Source organism: Phocoena sinus, chromosome 5, assembly GCF_008692025.1.
Source record: "Phocoena sinus isolate mPhoSin1 chromosome 5, mPhoSin1.pri, whole genome shotgun sequence".
Lineage (NCBI taxonomy): Eukaryota > Metazoa > Chordata > Mammalia > Artiodactyla > Phocoenidae > Phocoena > Phocoena sinus.
In genome coordinates, this window is record NC_045767.1 from 109,345,708 (window position 1) to 109,362,827 (window position 17,120).

Here is a 17,120-nt window from a genome sequence, read left to right on the forward strand (position 1 = left end):
TATTGAACTTCTGCCTAGCTCCAAACCCTCTGCTAGATGCCCAGACATACATTATTTAATTTAATACTTACCCTAACCCTTTACAAGGCATCATTGGCCTCAGTTTGCAGATGAAGAAAATGAGGCTGAGAGAGATCAAAGGGTAATTACTCGGTTTTCCAAAGCAGGATTCAAAGTCCGTCTTTTCTTTCTAAGTCTAGTTAAATTTTCACTCCATCATGTTGGTACTCAGCATTTTCACGAATCCTTAAACCAGGCAACACATTAAAAACTTTTCAAGTTTTTGTTATACCATTTTCTTATTTAAACCTTTTTGGTGTTAACAGGGTTCAGAGTAGGCCAGGGAGGGGTAGATCCAACAGCAGTTCAGGGGTGGAAACAGTACAAGCCAAAATAGTAACCACCTTCTGTAGAAGCTGCTAGGTTCTGTGGGAACGGCAACTTGGTTAATAATTGCTGAGAATTTATTCTGTGCCATCAAGCAGATAATTACAGTCATCTTCAAAAAGGAAGGTCAACAGTATACATCAGCATGAATACAGTATCGTGCTTCCTACTCAGCCTTTTCTGTTTCTTGATTTCTACCACTTCCTTGCACAATGTTTAATTACTGAGGCAGTCTTTCAGCAAAAGGTCTAATTTGCTTGCCCCACCTGACTTTAACCATTGCTCTTACCTGTGGAGTTATCCTGAACTGAACACTCTGTCTTCTTTTTTTTTAAATTTTATAAATTTATTTTATTTATTTTTGTCTGCGTTGGGTCTCTGTTGCTGCGCACTGGCTTTCTCTAGTTGCTGCGAGCGGGGGCTATTCTTCGTTGCGGTGTGTGGGCTTCTCATCGCACTGGCTTCTCTTGTTGCAGAGCACGGGCTCTAGGTGCGCGGGCTTCAGTAGTTGTGGCTCGCGGGCTGTAGAGTGCAGGCTCGGTAGTTGTGGCACACGGGCTTAGCTGCTCCACGGCATGTGAGAGCCGGACCAGGGCTCTAACCCGTGTTCCCTGCATTGGCAGGCAGATTCTTAACCACTGCGCCACCAGGGAAGTCCACTCTGTCTTCTTTTTAAACCTGCTTCTCTTCCTGTATTCTGCTCCTGTCCTAGTGACACCATCACACACCAGCCCCCACAAAGGATCCTATCCATCATCCTTGGGCCTTCCTACCTGTCACACACAGTGACTAGTTGTTTGGACTTAGAGTCAGGCAGGTCGGAGTCTACCGCTTAAATGCTATGTGACCTTGGGCAATTTACTTAACTCCACAATGCCTCGGTTTCCTCATCTGTAAAACACGATAATAATACTCCTCCTGGAGGTATTGCAGGGTTAAATATGATTATGGAGGAAAGCCCTATCACATTGTCTGAAACATGGTAATAATACTCCTCCTGGAGGCATTGCAAGTGTTAAATAGGATTATGGAGGAAAGCCTTATCACATTGTCTGAAACATAGTATGTGCTCAATAAGTGGTAGTCATTATTCTTACTTCTTGTCCTTCACATCCAGTTAGTGGTCAGGTCCTGCTGGTTTTATTTTCTGAATAGTTCTTAAATTTTCCTCTAGTTTTCCATCACTCCTGCTACTGGCCCACTTTTCTAATCTTTAGGGCCCAGATTCCTGCAGTAGCCTCCTAACTTGAGCCTCTGCTTCTGCCTCAAATCCATCATCATATCATGGTTACCCAACGGACTTTTCTAGAGTGTACATTGGACCTTGTTGCTTCCTTGCTTATTGCCCTCCAGAGGCCTTCAAGATCACCTCTGAATTCCTCAAAATGTAGAGGGAATTTTGTTTGTTTACTGACTGGGGCTTTGTGACTTTTTTGGGGTGGGGGAGCTACACATTTTTTTAATTGAAGTATAATTGACATACAGCACTATATATAATTGACGTACAGCACTATGTTAGTTCCATGTGCACAGCCTAGTGAGTTGATATTTCAAGAGGCTCACCATAAGTCTAGTTACCATCTGCCATCATACAAAGTTATTACAGTATTATTGACTATATTCCCCATGCTCTAAGGCTTTGTGACTTTTTGATGGTGTATTAATAGCATTGTCTTGTAGATAAAGGGTTATGGTCTCTTGGTGAAACCTTGCTTAATCGTCCTGGCATCAGCCAAAAACTGGGGGAGGAACACAGGAGAAAGGAGAGAAACTCACAGATACGTCTTTCCTTCTTTTTCTTTTCCCTCAAAAATAAAGAAAATCCAATAAAGTGGTTTTCATAAAATGAAGTTGCCATATTAATCTCAGGAAATAGAGATCAGAAAATACTGAAGCTATGAAAACACTGTAAGGATTAGAAAAATTATTAAAGGGAAACTCATAAAACAGGCAATTTAATATTGGATTCATTTCTTAGGTAGAATGCCTTCCAGGTTAATGTAGTGGAGCTGAGAAACATTAGCAATTCCTCGTCACACCTTTACAAATCATACCCAGTTGTCAAAAAAGCAGAATACTTCTGCTGTCAACCCCATTACACGGAGCAGAATGATAGTTTAGCAGCCAACTTCTGCTATTAACAGAACTCAAGGGCAAGAAAGAAATGACAGAAGAGCTAGCCAAGGATGGTGAAACTAATTATGATGACAAGCATAGTATTGGAGACAGGTAATGGGCAGAAAACTACATTATCATCAACGTTTTTCTCAACCCAGTAATGAAGACCATGTGGCTATAGGTGTAAAGGGGCAGCAGGTGTGAGGGGGCTGGAAGGAGGGCAGAGTAAACACTGCAAATAAAAGTAGAGAAGGATGCCATGGACTTTCCTTAGACTTGGTTAGGAGATGCTTTTGCAGGTAGTTGGGTTTTCTCTATAGAAGCAAGAGCAAAGAGTCTGTGATAGAGGAAATTATGACACTGGGGTTCTTAACCCTTAATGGATCACAGAACTCAGCCTATGAATCTTTTTTCTCCCTTGAAAATAACCCTTTTGCACACGTATGCACAGTTGGAGGTACAGTTTCCAGAGCTTCAAGGGCCTGTTCTTGGAACCCAGATTAAGGACTTCTACAGAATGTTGGAAATTGCCTTCAGTGGACTTCTGAAATAAATTCTGGTTGCATCCATACAATGGAATATTGGGCAGTAGCTAAAAAAAGAGGCAGACCACCTATTATCCCCTACTATGGACCAACCGCCAAGATACTCTGGGTGAAAAATGCAAGGTATAGATAGTATTCATGGTATTTTAGCTATAGTGTTGGTGTTAAAACGCATATTTACGTGTAAATATGCTGTGTCTTTGGAAGATGTATTAAAAATGCTAACAAAGGTTGTCTTTTACAAGGGAACTCCATCAGCAGGAGAGGATGGGGGAAGCTGGTTTTCAAATAGATGACCGTAAGCAGAATTAGGATGAAAGAAACTAGGAGGCATATCCCTTGTCTTTGCCACAGAGAAAGAGCTGCCCCCCACACTGTTCCTCAGCCTGTGAGGAGTAGAAATTTTAAGAATAATAAAATGCGATTTTTCTAAACAATTATATTATTCAAGGTTACAAATAAAAGCTAATTATTATGAACTAAATATGTCTAAATTAGACAAATTCAAAAATATGTATCTGCATTATTTCCTATTAAATAGAATCACTGAGGAGTATTAGCCAAAAAAAAGAGTTTTTCTCGTTACTTTATGGAAAATTTTATGGCCATTATTGTCTTGAAAAAGCAGCTAAAGGGACAAGTATTTTCATATTTTTCCTCTTCTTTCTTTCTTTTTTTTTTTTTAATTTTTATTGTTGGCTGCAGTGGGTCTTCGCTGCTGCGTTCCGGCTTTCTCTAGTTGCGGTGAGTGGGGGCTACTCTTTGTTCTGGGTTGCTCCGTGGCATGTGAGATCTTCCCGGACCAGGGATCGAACCTGTGTCCCCTGCATTGGCACGTGGATTCTTAACCACTGTGCCACCAGGGAAGTCCCTCCTCTTATTTCTAAGTGATTTTTGTTTCAGTTTGTTTGGCAGGGGTGTTACTTCAGCTTAATTTTGTAACTTTTTTCATGTGATTGAATTTATTTTATTGGATTTTTTTTCAGTCACAAAGTAACATATATTTGCGGTAACAAGTCTAACAATATAAACATTTAGTAAAAGGCAAAAATGAATCTCCCTCCAGTCCATTCAAATCCCCAGGATAACCAGTGTGAACCATGTTGTATGTAGCTTTCTGTGCCTTTGGACGTTCCAAGCCGAAGCTTACAAACACGTACACATACATGTACTTCTTCCTGTTTTTACAAAAGTTTTACCTAACTGTACCCATTACTCAGCAGCAAAAATGTTTACTTACCTAACTGTACCCATTACCCAGCAGCTTACTTTATTCATTTAGTAATGAGGTTTAGGGACTTCTCTCCAGGCCAGTAGATCTAAGTCTGACTCCTTGTTCCCTGATACCTGCCTGATATTCCCTGGTATGAGTGCAACACAGTCAAGTCAACGTTTCCCCTATTGATGGACACCAGTACAAAAAATGCTCTTGTAAACACTCTTGTAAATATTTTTACTTCTACTAGTGCTTTTATAAAGAAATTTCCAAAAGTGGGACTACTGGCTTAACGATCATGAACTTTAAACTTATTAACAGTACCAACAATCCAGTTTCCCACCTGGCAGTGCCAGGAGTTCCCAAACGTGAGGTGCCATCCTTGCCTTCTAGGTTAGGTTGCCCACTTAACATTGCTGTTGGAGAAAAATACCCCTCTCATGAAAAGACGCAAAAAGTTAACATACTGTGTAGCTAGAGAGAGACTCTCACACCATCATCAAGATGAAAAACAGGCCACTGGCTCCACCTTCTCACTGAAGTGATGCTGTCTCTCCTCTCCGCTCATCGGCACGCCTCTTCTGGAAGGCAGCCTGGGACAGGGCGCAGAGAGGCACAGGCCGAGCTCACTGACTCAGGGAGCACAGCTAGGGGAAGTCATTAAGCAGACCCACTCCTGCCAAACAGCCACAGTACTGGAACACTCAGACTTCCTTGCTTCACTGTACTGAGAAAGAATTTTTTTTCTTCTTTGTTTTGGAGACGTGTATACTAGAATAATTACACATGATCTGAGTGCCAGTTATCAAAGAGCAGCTAATGATACTAAAAATAAAGACCAAGAAAGAGAGAGAAAGTGGGTAGCTAGGACACTTTGAATACTTTGTATTTAAGTTGTATCTTGCTACTTTAGTTTAAATCTAGCAGGTTTTAAAAAATGACTGGACCCTTTAATGCGGTAGTTGAGACCTGCAGGATTTGGGACGGGGTTCCCTGAGGCTGGTCCTCCAAGAACAAGCACATTTGGGATCCCCCTGTGCCCAGCCCTCCAAGGGCACTGAGTGGCCTCTTTCTCCTTCTCTGCCCCCCTTGTTCGTCCTCTCACTCCTGGGATGTGAGAGAGAGAGACTGTACGTGGTATCCTGGCCCAGAACATCAGATGAGTTGGGAAACAATTGAAGTGATTCCATGCTCAAGATTTTCTTCTCCCTCCACACTCACCCCCCCAAAATCACCAACTAAAAACCTATACTAATAACCACCAGATCGTAGGGGCCCAAAGCAGCTGTTAAAGCAGAAATACCACTTGAATGGGAGAGCACTGTGAACAGTTATCAGCCTTAATCCTTTTCTTGAATTTTGGTCCTTTTCCCAGCAGGAAACAGCCCTGAGAGGATGGGCTGTTACAACCAAGGTTGAGGGGACGGGGGACAGTCAAGTCTGCAGCAGTAGGGGAAGGAAAGTCGCTCCTTGGAGGTCAGTGGGTTCCAACGAGGGCCAAGGAGGCAGAGCAGGGGCAACGGCAGGGGAGAGAGACGAACAGGAAGGAAAGGTGTGCCCACAGGAGAGATACTATGTTTCTGTGTTTGAATAAAATATATGTTGAGATTGGGGTCTGCAAATTCTTTCATTCTAGCTAGCATTACTCAGAACAGATGACACGTTCAGGGAGTTCAGTTTCAGGTAATGTTTGCAATAATGGGCTTTAATACCAGCCTACCTTCCCCTTTTTATCCATCAGCACTGCTGTTTCCTAAAAACCCAGAGTGTATTTTTCAGCTTGGAAGAACTGTTAGAATATGCAAAATCCATCTGTTGGAAAGAGGATCATGGAGCCCTCCTCTCCCTCGCCCCCTGCACTCCTGTGTCACGCTGCAACCTGCTTCCCTTCTGCCCACAACTGAAGTTCCCCCTTGCTCTACGTTTCCCTTTTTCAGTAGCATGTCTCACCTTCTAATATACCACATGAATCACTCAATATATTTACTGTTTATTGTCTTCGTCTCCTGCTGGGGTGTAAGCATCACAAGGGCAGAGTTCTTTGCTCTGTTCACTCACGTATTCCCAGCATCTAGAATAGCATTTGATGTGTAGCAGGCACCCTATCAATACTGAATGAAAAAAAGTGAAAGAGTAAGTTACAAAGAAATAGGTATAAAATGATCCTGTTTGTGTTTTTCAAAATACCTATGTAATAATACATATGATACAGAAAAAAAATCTGTAGACAGATACACATATTTTAGATAATAATTACTACTGCAGGGATGGGATTACAGGAGACTTTCTATCATATATTGCTTTTTTTTTTAAAGATCAACTTTATTTTTAATAAATTTATTTATTTTTGGCTGTGTTGGGTCTTCATTGTTGCGTGCGGGCTTTCTCTAGTGGCGAGCGGGGTCTACTCTTTTTTTTTAAGGCATCTGAAGAATCACCACTATCTTAACCTGAGTTTTGGCAACTCAGGTTAAGGTTTTTTTAATTTATTTATTTTTAATTTTGGCTGTGTTCGGTCTTCGTTTCTGTGCGAGGGCTTTCTCCAGTTGCAGCAAGCGGGGGCCACTCTTCATTGCAGTGCGCAGCCTCTCTTGTTGTGGAGCGCAGGCTCCAGACGCGCAGGCTCAGTAGTTGTGGCTCATGGGCCTAGTTGCTCCGCGGCATGTGGGGTCCTCCCAGACCAGGGCTCGAACCCGTGTCCCCTGCATTGGCAGGCAGATTCTCAACCACTGTGCCACCAGGGAAGCCCGGGGGCTACTCTTCATTGTGGTGTGAGGGCTTCTCATTGCGGTGGCTTCTCTTGTTGTGGAGCACAGGCTCTAGGCGCATGGGCTTCAGTAGTTGTGGCATGCAGGCTTCAGTAGTTGTGGCTTGTGGGCTCTAGAGCGCAGGCTCAGTAGTTGTGGCTCACGGGCTTAGTTGCTCCACGGCATGTGGGATCTTCCCGGACCAGGGATCGAACCTGTGTTTCTTAACCACTGCGCCACCAGGGAAGTTCCTATCATATATTTCTTAATGTTTCCTATTTTTACAATAAATGTTACTTTTGAAATGGAAAATAATGTTATAACAAAATAAGGAATTGACGAATTTCCTTAGACCTAAAAGAAGAAGCTTTGTTTGTTTTCTGGAGATACAGGTTACAATGGAAGAAAGTGATATTATTACAAGAGCCTTTTTTGAAAGTTTGATATTGTTTTGATGATGTTGAGTTGGATTTTTGAGCATAGACAAGACTCGCCTCACTAATGAGCTAATAGACCGGTTTCCATAGAGGGGTCATCTAATTTTTTTTTTTCTAACTAGCCTAATAATTATTATTTTACCTAGCATGCCATCTGGGGGCCTTACTTAGGTGATAGATAATAAACTTAAAATAGGATTGTACTTAACCATCCTATCTCCCCACCTCGCACCGTTACTGGCACGTGGTAAGCAGACATGTGAGATCAAGTGACTAGTGAGTGGGTGATGCTCTGGTAGCAGGTCTGAGAGTGGGGTTGCCTGAAAGCTGGGTGGAAGGGAAGGGCAAGTATCAAGGAGCTGAAAGGCCATCTTATCCTTAGCTCAGCTCTTCGTGTATTCTGAAAGGAGCTGGTCAGCAAAAGATGCTTTATTGAACTGCAGCTCATAACAGGCAGAACATGAATGCTGTTCATCACAAGTGCTGTGAAGTGCGTTGTTTATAGGGAGTATCTCCCTACAGGCGAGATCCAGAGAACAGGTTCTGAATACAGTATGTATTCATTCTGCCTCTTGCTGAATAAAGGCAAAAGTGGCCTCTTGAGACCCTGTGCACTGTATAGAGTATGCATTATACAGCATTTGATTTTATTTTTGCTAATCTATTTATTTTTAGGTTTTACATCTTCTAAAAATTTTTTGGTCATCTTCCCAAACTACTAAAAAGAACATTTACATTAAAGAAAAAAAGACTATTTCTTTCAGTAAAAAAGTTTGGTGGGGGATTTCTCTGGCGGTCCAGTGGTTAGGGCTCCACGCTCTCACTGCTGAGGGCCTGGGTTCCATCCCTGGTTGGGTAACTAAGACCCCACAAGCCTTGCGGCATGGCCAAAAACGAAAAAAGGAAGAAAAAAGTTTGGTGGTTATGCTTTTATTTAAAATACTCTCCCTAAGCACATACTGTCCATTTTAAATGAGTGGGTTAAGATGGAGAATATATATCCTTGGCCCAAAATTAAATATTTGAAGGGTGATGTCTTATTTTATTTCCAGGATAAAACGTTTTCCGTTTTCATGTTAGCAAGGTGTAGTTTCACTTCACTACTCAATCCGAGAGTGCTGCTGCCAGGCTCCGGCAGGGTGGGATGAGGGGTGGGGACGAGGCCCAGGGCCAGCCCTTCAGGGAGGTTTTCCAATGCAGGCACAGGGGTGGGGCAAAGAGACCTTCCTTCCTGGGGGATCCTGGAAGCTTCACTATAGGGGGGAAATTGGCTGCATGTTTCAATTGCCCCTCATTTTCAGGCAGACACTTACGGAATGATTACACTCCTGTGAAAGATAGCTTCTACATAATTGAAGATTGTCCTGGATCTCTCTCATCAGAGAGGAAGAAAAGCCACATGAATTATTTACGGAGCGCCAAGTTATTTCCTTTCATGAGCCCTGACTTTGTTTTTGTCTCTGCAAACTGAGATTTTGTTTATCCATGAATAGTTTTCCCTAGGGCATGAAAAATATGACTCTTTAATTATGAATGAGGTTTTTTTGTTTGAGTCCATGTTAACTAAAACATGCAAAATACACTGTGTTTTTCATTAGATCCCTTTCAGCTCCCCACAAGAACAGAACCAGCAAAGGAACGAGCAGTTCAACCAGCACCCACCAGGAAGCCGACTGTGATACGAATTCCAGCCAAACCAGGAAAATGTAAGCACTTCTCTGCCTCATTTATTTGCTTCTCCAAGAGCCAGGGAGAAATATATGCTAATTATCAATGTCTGCTTTTGAAATCATGTGTAATCAGCCACTTATTATTATTTTTCTGTCGAGAACATTTTCTTTTAACATCTTTATTGGAGTATAATTGCTTTACAATGGTGTGTTAGTTTCTGCTGTATAACGGAGTGAATCAGCTATACCTATACATATATCCCCATATCTCCTCCCTCATTTATTTTTTAACATCTTTATTGCAGTATAATTGCTTTACAATGGTGTGTTAGTTTCTGCTTTATAACAAAGTGAATCAGTTATACAAATACATATATCCCCATATCTCTTCTCTCTTGCATCTCCCTCCCTCCCACCCTCCCTATCCCACCCCTCTAGGTGGTCACAAAGCACTGAGCTGATCCCCTTGTGCTATGCAGCTGCTTCCCACTAGCTATCTAGTTTACATTTGGTAGTGTATATATGTCCATGCCACTCTCTCAGTTTGTCCCAGCTTCCCCTTCCCCCTCCCCACATCCTCAAGTCCATTCTCTGCATCTGCATCTTTATTCCTGTCCTGCCCCTAGGTTCTTCAGAACCACTTTTTTTTTAGGATTGCATATATATGTGTTAGCATATGGTATTTGTTTTTCTCTTTCTGACTTACTTCACTCTGTATGACAGACTCTAGGTACATCCACCTCACTAAAAATTAACTCAATTTTGTTTCTTTTTATGGCTGAGTCATATTCCATTGTATATATGTGCCACATCTTCTTTATCCATTCATCTGTCGATGGACACTTAGGTTGCTTCCATTACCTGCTTATTGTAAATAGAGCTGCAATGAACATTGTGGTACATGACTCTTTTAGAATTATGGTTTTCTCAGGGTATATGCCCAGTAATGGGATTGCTGGGTTGTATGGTAATTCTATTTTTAGTTTTTTAAGGAACCTCCAAACTGTTCTCCATAGTGGCTGTATCAATTTACATTCCCACCAGCAGTGCAAGAGAGTTCCCTTTTCTCCACACCCTCTCCAGCATTTATTGTTTGTAGATTTTTTGATGATGGCCATTCTGACTGGTGTGAGGTGATACCTCATTGTAGTTTTGATTTACATTTCTCTAATGATTAGTGATGTTGAGCATCCTTTGATATCTTTGTTGGGAATCTGTATATCTTCTTGGGGGAAATGTCTGTTTAGGTTTTCTGCCCATTTTTGGATTGGGTTGTTTGTCTTTTTGATATTGAGCTGTATGAGCTGCTTATAGATTTTGGAGATTAATCCTTTGTCAGTTGCTTCATTTGCAAATATTTTCTCCCATTCTGAGGGTTGTCTTTTCATCTTGTTTATGGTTTCCTTTGCTGTGCAAAAGCTTTTAAGTTTCATTAGGTCCCATTTGTTTATTTTTATTTCCATTTCTCTAGGAGGTGGGTCAAAAAGGATCGCGCTTTGATTTATGTCATAGAGTGTTTTGCCTGTGTTTCTTCTAAGAGTTTTATAGTGTCTGGCCTTAACATTTAGGTCTTTAATCCATTTTGAGTTTATTTTTGTGTATGGCATTAGGAAGTGTTCTAATTTCATTGTTTTACGTGTAGCTGTCCAGTTTTCCCAGCACGACTTATTCTCCATTGTATATTCTTGCCTCCTTTATCAAAGATAAGGTGACCATATGTGCATGGGTTTATCTCTGGGCATTCTTTCCTGTTCCATTGATCTGCGTTTCTGTTTTTGTGCCAATACCATACTGTCTTGATGACTGTAGCTCTGTAGTATAGTCTGAAGTCAGGGAGCCTGATTCCTCCAGCTCCGTTTTTTCTTTCTCAAGATTGCTTTGGCTATTCGGGGTCTTTTGTGTTTCCATACAAATTGTGAAATTTTTTATTCTAGTTCTGTGAAAAATGCCATTGGTAGTTTGATAGGGATTGCATTCAATCTGTAGATTGCTTTGGGTAGTATAGTCATTTTCACGATGTTGATTCTTCCAAACCAAGAACATGGTATATCTCTCCATCTGTTTGTATCATCTTTAATTTCTTTCATTAGTGTCTTATAGTTTTCTTCATACAGGTCTTTTGTCTCCTTAGGTAGGTTTATTCCTAGGTGTTTTATTCTTTTTGTTGCAGTGGTAAATGGGAATGTTTCCTTAATTTCTCCTTCAGATTTTTCATCATTAGTATATAGGGATGCAAGAGTTTTCTGTATATTAATTTTGTATCCTGCTACTTTACCAAATTCGTTGATTAGCTCTAGTGGTTTTCTGGTGGCATCTTTAGGATTCTTTATTTATAGTATCATGTCATCTGCAAACAGTGACAGATTTACTTCTTCTTCTCTGATTTAGATTCCTTTTATTTCTTTTTCTTCTCTGATTGCTGTGGCTAAAACTTCCAAAACTATGTTGAATAATAGAGGTGAGAGTGGGCAACCTAGTCTTGTTCCTGATCTTAGTGGAAATGGTTTCAGTTTTCATCATTGAGAACAATGTTGGCTGTGGGTATGTCATATCTGGCCTTTATTATGTTGAGGTAAGTTTCCTCTATTCCCACTTTCTGGCATGTTTTTGTCATAAATGGGTGTTGAATTTTGTCGAAAGCTTTTTCTGTTTCTATTGAGATAATCACATGGTTTTTCTCCTTCAGTTAATATAGTTTATCACATTGATTGATTTGCGTATATTGAAGAATTCTTGCTTCCTGGGATAAATCCCACTATATCATGGTGTATGATCCTTTTAATGTGCTGCTGGATTCTGTTTGCTAGTATTTTGTTGAGGATTTTTGCATGTATGTTCATCAGTGATATTGGTGTGTAGATTTCTTTCTTTGTGACATCTTTGTCTGGTTTTGTTATCAAGGTGATGGTGGCCTCATCAAATGAGTTTGGCAGTGTTCCTCCCTCTGCTATATCTTGGAAGAGTTTGAGAAGGATTGGTGTTAGCTCTTCTCTAAATGTTTGATAGAATTCGCCTGTGAATCCTTCTGATCCTGGGCTTTTCTTTACTGGAAAATTTTTAATCACAGTTTCAATTTCAGTGCTTGTGATTTGTCTGTTTATATTTTCTATTTCTTTCTGGTTCAGTCTCAAAAGGTTGTGCTTCTCTAAGAATTTGTCCATTTCTTCCAGGTTGCCCATTTTAGTGGCATATAGTTGCTTGTAGTAGTCTCTCATGATCCTTTGTATTTCTGCAGTGTCAGTTGTTACTTCTCCTTTTTCATTTCTAATTCTGTTGATTTGAGTCTTCTCCCTTTTTTTCTTGATGAGTCTGGCTCATGGTTTATCGATTTTGTTTATCTTCTCAAAGAACCAGCTTTTAGTTTTATTCATCTTTGCTATCGTTTCCTTCATTTCTTTTTCATTTATTTCTGATCTCATCTTTATGATTTCTTTCCTTCTGCTAACTTTGGGGGTTTTTTGTTCTTCTTTCTCTAATTGCTTTAGTGTAAGGTTAGGTTGTTTATTTGAGATGTTTCTTGTTTCTTGAGGTAGGATTGTATTGCTATAGACTTCCTTCTTAGAACTGCTTTTGTTGCATCCCATAGGTTTTGGGTCATTGTGTTTTCATTGTCATTTGTTTCTAGGTATTTTTGATTTCCTCTTTGATTTCTTCAGTGATCTCTTGGGTATTTAGTAGTGTATTGTTTAGCCTCCGTGTGTTTGTATTTTTTACAGATTTTTTCCTGTAATTGATATCTAGTCTCATTGCGTTGTGGTCAGAAAAGATACTCGATACAATTTCAATTTTCTTAAATTTACCAGTCCTTGATTTGTGACCTAAGATATGGTCTATCCTGGAGAATGTTCCATGAGCAGAAGAAAGCGTATTCTGTTGTTTTTGGATGGAATGTCCTATAAATATCAATTAAGTCCATCTTGTTTAATGTATCATTTAAAGCTTGTGTTTCCTTATTTATTTTCATTTTGGGTGATCTGTCCATTGGTGAAAGTGGGGTGTTAAAGTCCCCTACTATGATTGTGTTACTGTCGATTTCCCATTTTATGGCTGTTAGCATTTGCCTGATGTATTGAGGTACTCCTATGTTGGGTGCATAAATATTTACAATTGTTATATCTTCTTCTTGGATTGATGCCTTGATCATTATGTAGTGTCCTTCTTTGTCTTTTGTAATAGTCTTTATTTAAACATCTATTTTGCCTGGTATGAGAATTGGTACTCCAGCTTTCTTTTGATTTCCATTTGCATAGAATATCTTTTTCCATCCCCTTACTTTCAGCCTATATGTGTCCCCAGGTCTGAAGTGGGTGTCTTGTAGATAGCATATATATGGGTCTTGTTTTTGTATCCATTCAGCCAGTCTGTGTCTTTTGGTTGGAGCATTTAATCCAATTACATTTAAGGTAATTATCGATATGTATGTTTCTATGACCATTTTCTTAATTGTTTTGGGTTTGTTATTGTAGGTCTTTTCCTTCTCTTGTGTTTCCTGCCTAGAGAAGTTCCTATGGCATTTGTTGTAAAGCTAGTTTGGTGGTGCTGAATTCTCTTAACTTTTGCTTGTCTGTAAAGGTTTTAATTTATCAGTTGAATCTGAATGAGCTCCTTGCTGGGTAGAGTAATCTTGGTTGTAGGTTTTTCCCTTTCATCACTTTAAATATGTCCTGCCACACCCTTCTGGCTTGCAAAGTTTCTGCTGAGAAATCTGCTGAGGAATCAGCTGAATCCGTATGGGGATTCCCTTGTATGTTACTTGTTGCTTTTCCCTTGCTGCTTTTAATATTTTTTCTTTGTATTTAATTTTTGATAGTTTGATTAATATGTGTCTTGGTGTGTTTCTCCTTGGATTTATCCTGTATGGGACTCTCTGTGCTTCCTGGACTTGACTGACTATTTCCTTTCCCACATTAGGGAAGTTTTCAACTCTAATCTCTTCAAATATTTTCTCAGTCCCTTTGTTTTTCTCTTTCTCTTCTGGGACCCCAATAATTTGAATGTTGGTGCTTTCAATATTGTCCCAGAGGTGTCTGAGACTGTCCTCAATTCTTTTCATTCTTTTTCGTTATTCTGCTCTGTGGTAGTTATTTCCACTCTTTTATCTTCCAGGTCACTTATCCGTTCTTCTGCCTCAGTTATTCTCCTATTGATTCCTTCTAGAGAATTTTTGATTTCATTTATTGTGTTGTTCATCATTGTTTGTTTGCTCTTTAGTTCTTCTAGATCCTTGTTAAACGTTTCTTGTATTTTCTCCATTCTATTTGCAAGATTTTGGATCATCTTTGCTATCATTACTCTGAATTCTTTTTTGGGTAGACTGCCTAGTTCCTCTGATTTGTTTGGTGTGGTGGGTTTTTACTTTGCTCCTTTATCTGCTGTGTATTCCTCTGTCTTCTTATTTTGCTTAACTTGCTGCATTTCAGGTCTGCTTTTAGCAGGCTGCAGGTTCATAGTTCCCATTGTTTTTGGTGTCTGCTGCCAGTGGGGAAGATTGGTTCAGTGGGTTGTGTAGGCTTCCTGGTGGAGGGTACTAGTGCCTGTGTTCTGGTGGATGAAGCTGGATCTTGTCTTTCTGGTGGGCAGGACCATGTCCTGTGATGTGGTTTGGGGTGTCTGTGACCTTATTATGATTTTAGGCCGCCTCTCTGCTAATGGGTGGTGTTGTGTTCCTGTCTTGCTAGTTGTTTGGCATAGGGTGTCCAGCACTGTAGCTTGCTGGTCATTGAGTGGAGCTGGGTCTTAGTGTTGAGATGGAGATTTCTGGGAGAGCTTTTGCCATTTGATATTATGTGTAGCTGACAGGACTCTGGTGGACCAGTGTCCTGAACTAGGCTCTCCCACCTCAGAGGCTCACGCTTGACACCTGGCTGGAGCACCAAGACCTTGTCAGCCACTCGGCTCAGAAGAAAAGGGAGAAAACGAAAGAGAGAAAGGGAGGAAGGGAGGAAGGAAGGAAGGAAGAATAAAATGAAGTTATTAAAATAAAAAATAAAAGAATTATTAAAATAAAAAGGTGATCAAAAAAGAAAAAGAAGAGAGCAAGCAAACCATTAAACAAATCCACCAATGATAACAAGTGCTAAAAACTATACTAAAAAAAATAACCACAAAACAAACAAACAAAGAAAAAAACGACAGACAGAACCCTAGGACAAATGGTAAAAGCAAAGCTATACAGACAAAATCACACAAAGAAGCATACACATACACACTCACAAAAAGAGAAAAAGGGGGAAAAAAAAAAAAATATATATATATATATATATATATATATATTTTTTTTTTTTTTTTTTTTTTAAAAAGGGGCGCTTCCCTGGTGGCACAGTGGTTGAGAGTCCACCTGCTGATGCAGGGGACACGGGTTCATGTCCCAGTCTGGGAATATCCCACATGCCGCGGAGCGGCTGGGCCCCTGAGCCATGGCCATTGAGCCTGTGCATCTGGAGCCTGTGCTCCGCAACGGGAGAGGCCCACATACCGCAAAAAAAAAAAAAAAAAAAAAAAATATTATTTTAATTAGTATAACACTACATTTTGATACACTTCCTTACTTGATTTTTCAGTGTTACAATAAATGAAATTTTGGATGAATTTTATTTAATAAGTCCTGCAGATACATCTGATATTATCATAAGAGAGAAGCCAAGAGGGCCAGAACTGTTTACCTTAGGCCCTAGAGATTAGAAAAAGCGTGAGTATGTATGCACATGAATGCACATACAGTGGGTTCCAGAGCAGTTCCTGGGTGATCACAGAGCTTTCTCTGTGAGCCTCTGCTTTCCTTTCATTTCTTTTAGTGCTTTTGCATAGCCCAGTTGCATCTTTGCCTTTGTCTAATGAGATTCTGCCACTCCATTCCTGCCAACAGCAGAGCAAGTGTCCCAGTACTTCACCTGCAGCATCCCAGGGTTACACTGTAGGCATCCCCTGGCATGCCATGAAACTTAGTTTAGGGGTATGGTTTCTCTATAAAATACTACCTAGAAGAATCATATTGGTTTTAGTCTCTTGATGGTTTTATTAACTGATGGCTCTAAGCCAAGTAGTGAGAAGATTGAACGGAGTTTCTATGAAGAATGAGGAGGAGAGAAAGTCAAGGGTACCAAATTCTAGTGGGTTCTCGCTCCTTAGGAGCTTATATTGTAGTGTTAGACTGAAGAACTGGTCGTATGTTTCTTTTGACAGTATTATATAGCCTACAGATCAGTGACAGGACAGCTCATTGGGTTGTCAGCCTGCTCACTGTTACCTTGTTAAAAGTATTTGGGGGCTTCCCTGGTGGCGCAGTGGTTGAGGGTCTGCCTGTTAATGCAGGGGACGCGGGCTCGAGCCCTGGTCTGGGAAGATCCTACATGCTGCGGAGAGGCTGGGCCCATGAGCCACAACTACTGAGCCTGCGCGTCTGGAACCTGTGCTCCGCAACGGGAGAGGCCGCGATAGTGAGAGGCCCGCGCACCGCGATGAAGAGTGGCCACCCGCTTGCCACAACTAGAGAAAGCCCTCGCACAGAAATGAGGACCCAACACAGCCAAAAATAAATAAATAAACAAAAACAAACAAACAAAAAAAGCCAAGCATTTAAAAAAAAAAGTATTTGGGATTTTAATAAGCTGCGTGAGATAGAATAATAATAGATATTACCCGAAGCTCATGTGGCTTTATGCAATACAACTTTTACATTTAAATGTATTCTCCTGTTGTGTCAGGGTCCCCCAGATCCCCATGTTTGAGGATTTGCTAGGAGGACTCACAGGATTTAGCATATAGTTGTGTTCGTGGCTGTGATTTATTATAGCAAAAGTATGTGAAGCAAAAGCAGCAAAGGAAAAAGGTGCCCGGGGCAAAGTCTGGAGGAAACCAGCACAAGTTTCTAGGAGTCCTCTCCCAGTAGAGTCACACAGGGTGTACCTAACTCCACTCAGATGTGAAATGTCCATCAGGGAAGCTCCTTAGAGACTCAATACCCAAGGGTTTTTGTTGGGGGCTGGTTACATGGACACCTC

At 40.6% G+C, this 17,120-nt stretch overlaps 1 protein-coding gene across 7 annotated transcripts in view; it reads left to right on the top strand.

Annotated features, from left to right (window-relative positions):
- The window catches only part of SH3D19 (SH3 domain containing 19), a 178,060-nt gene that overhangs the window by 126,847 nt on the left and 34,093 nt on the right, over positions 1–17,120 (top strand). For all 7 annotated transcript variants that reach the window (XM_032633062.1, XM_032633066.1, XM_032633067.1 and 4 more), the window contains one exon: positions 9,049–9,156. In XM_032633062.1, the coding sequence (XP_032488953.1) occupies positions 9,049–9,156 (108 nt within the window). The remainder of the gene's footprint in view (positions 1–9,048; positions 9,157–17,120) is intronic.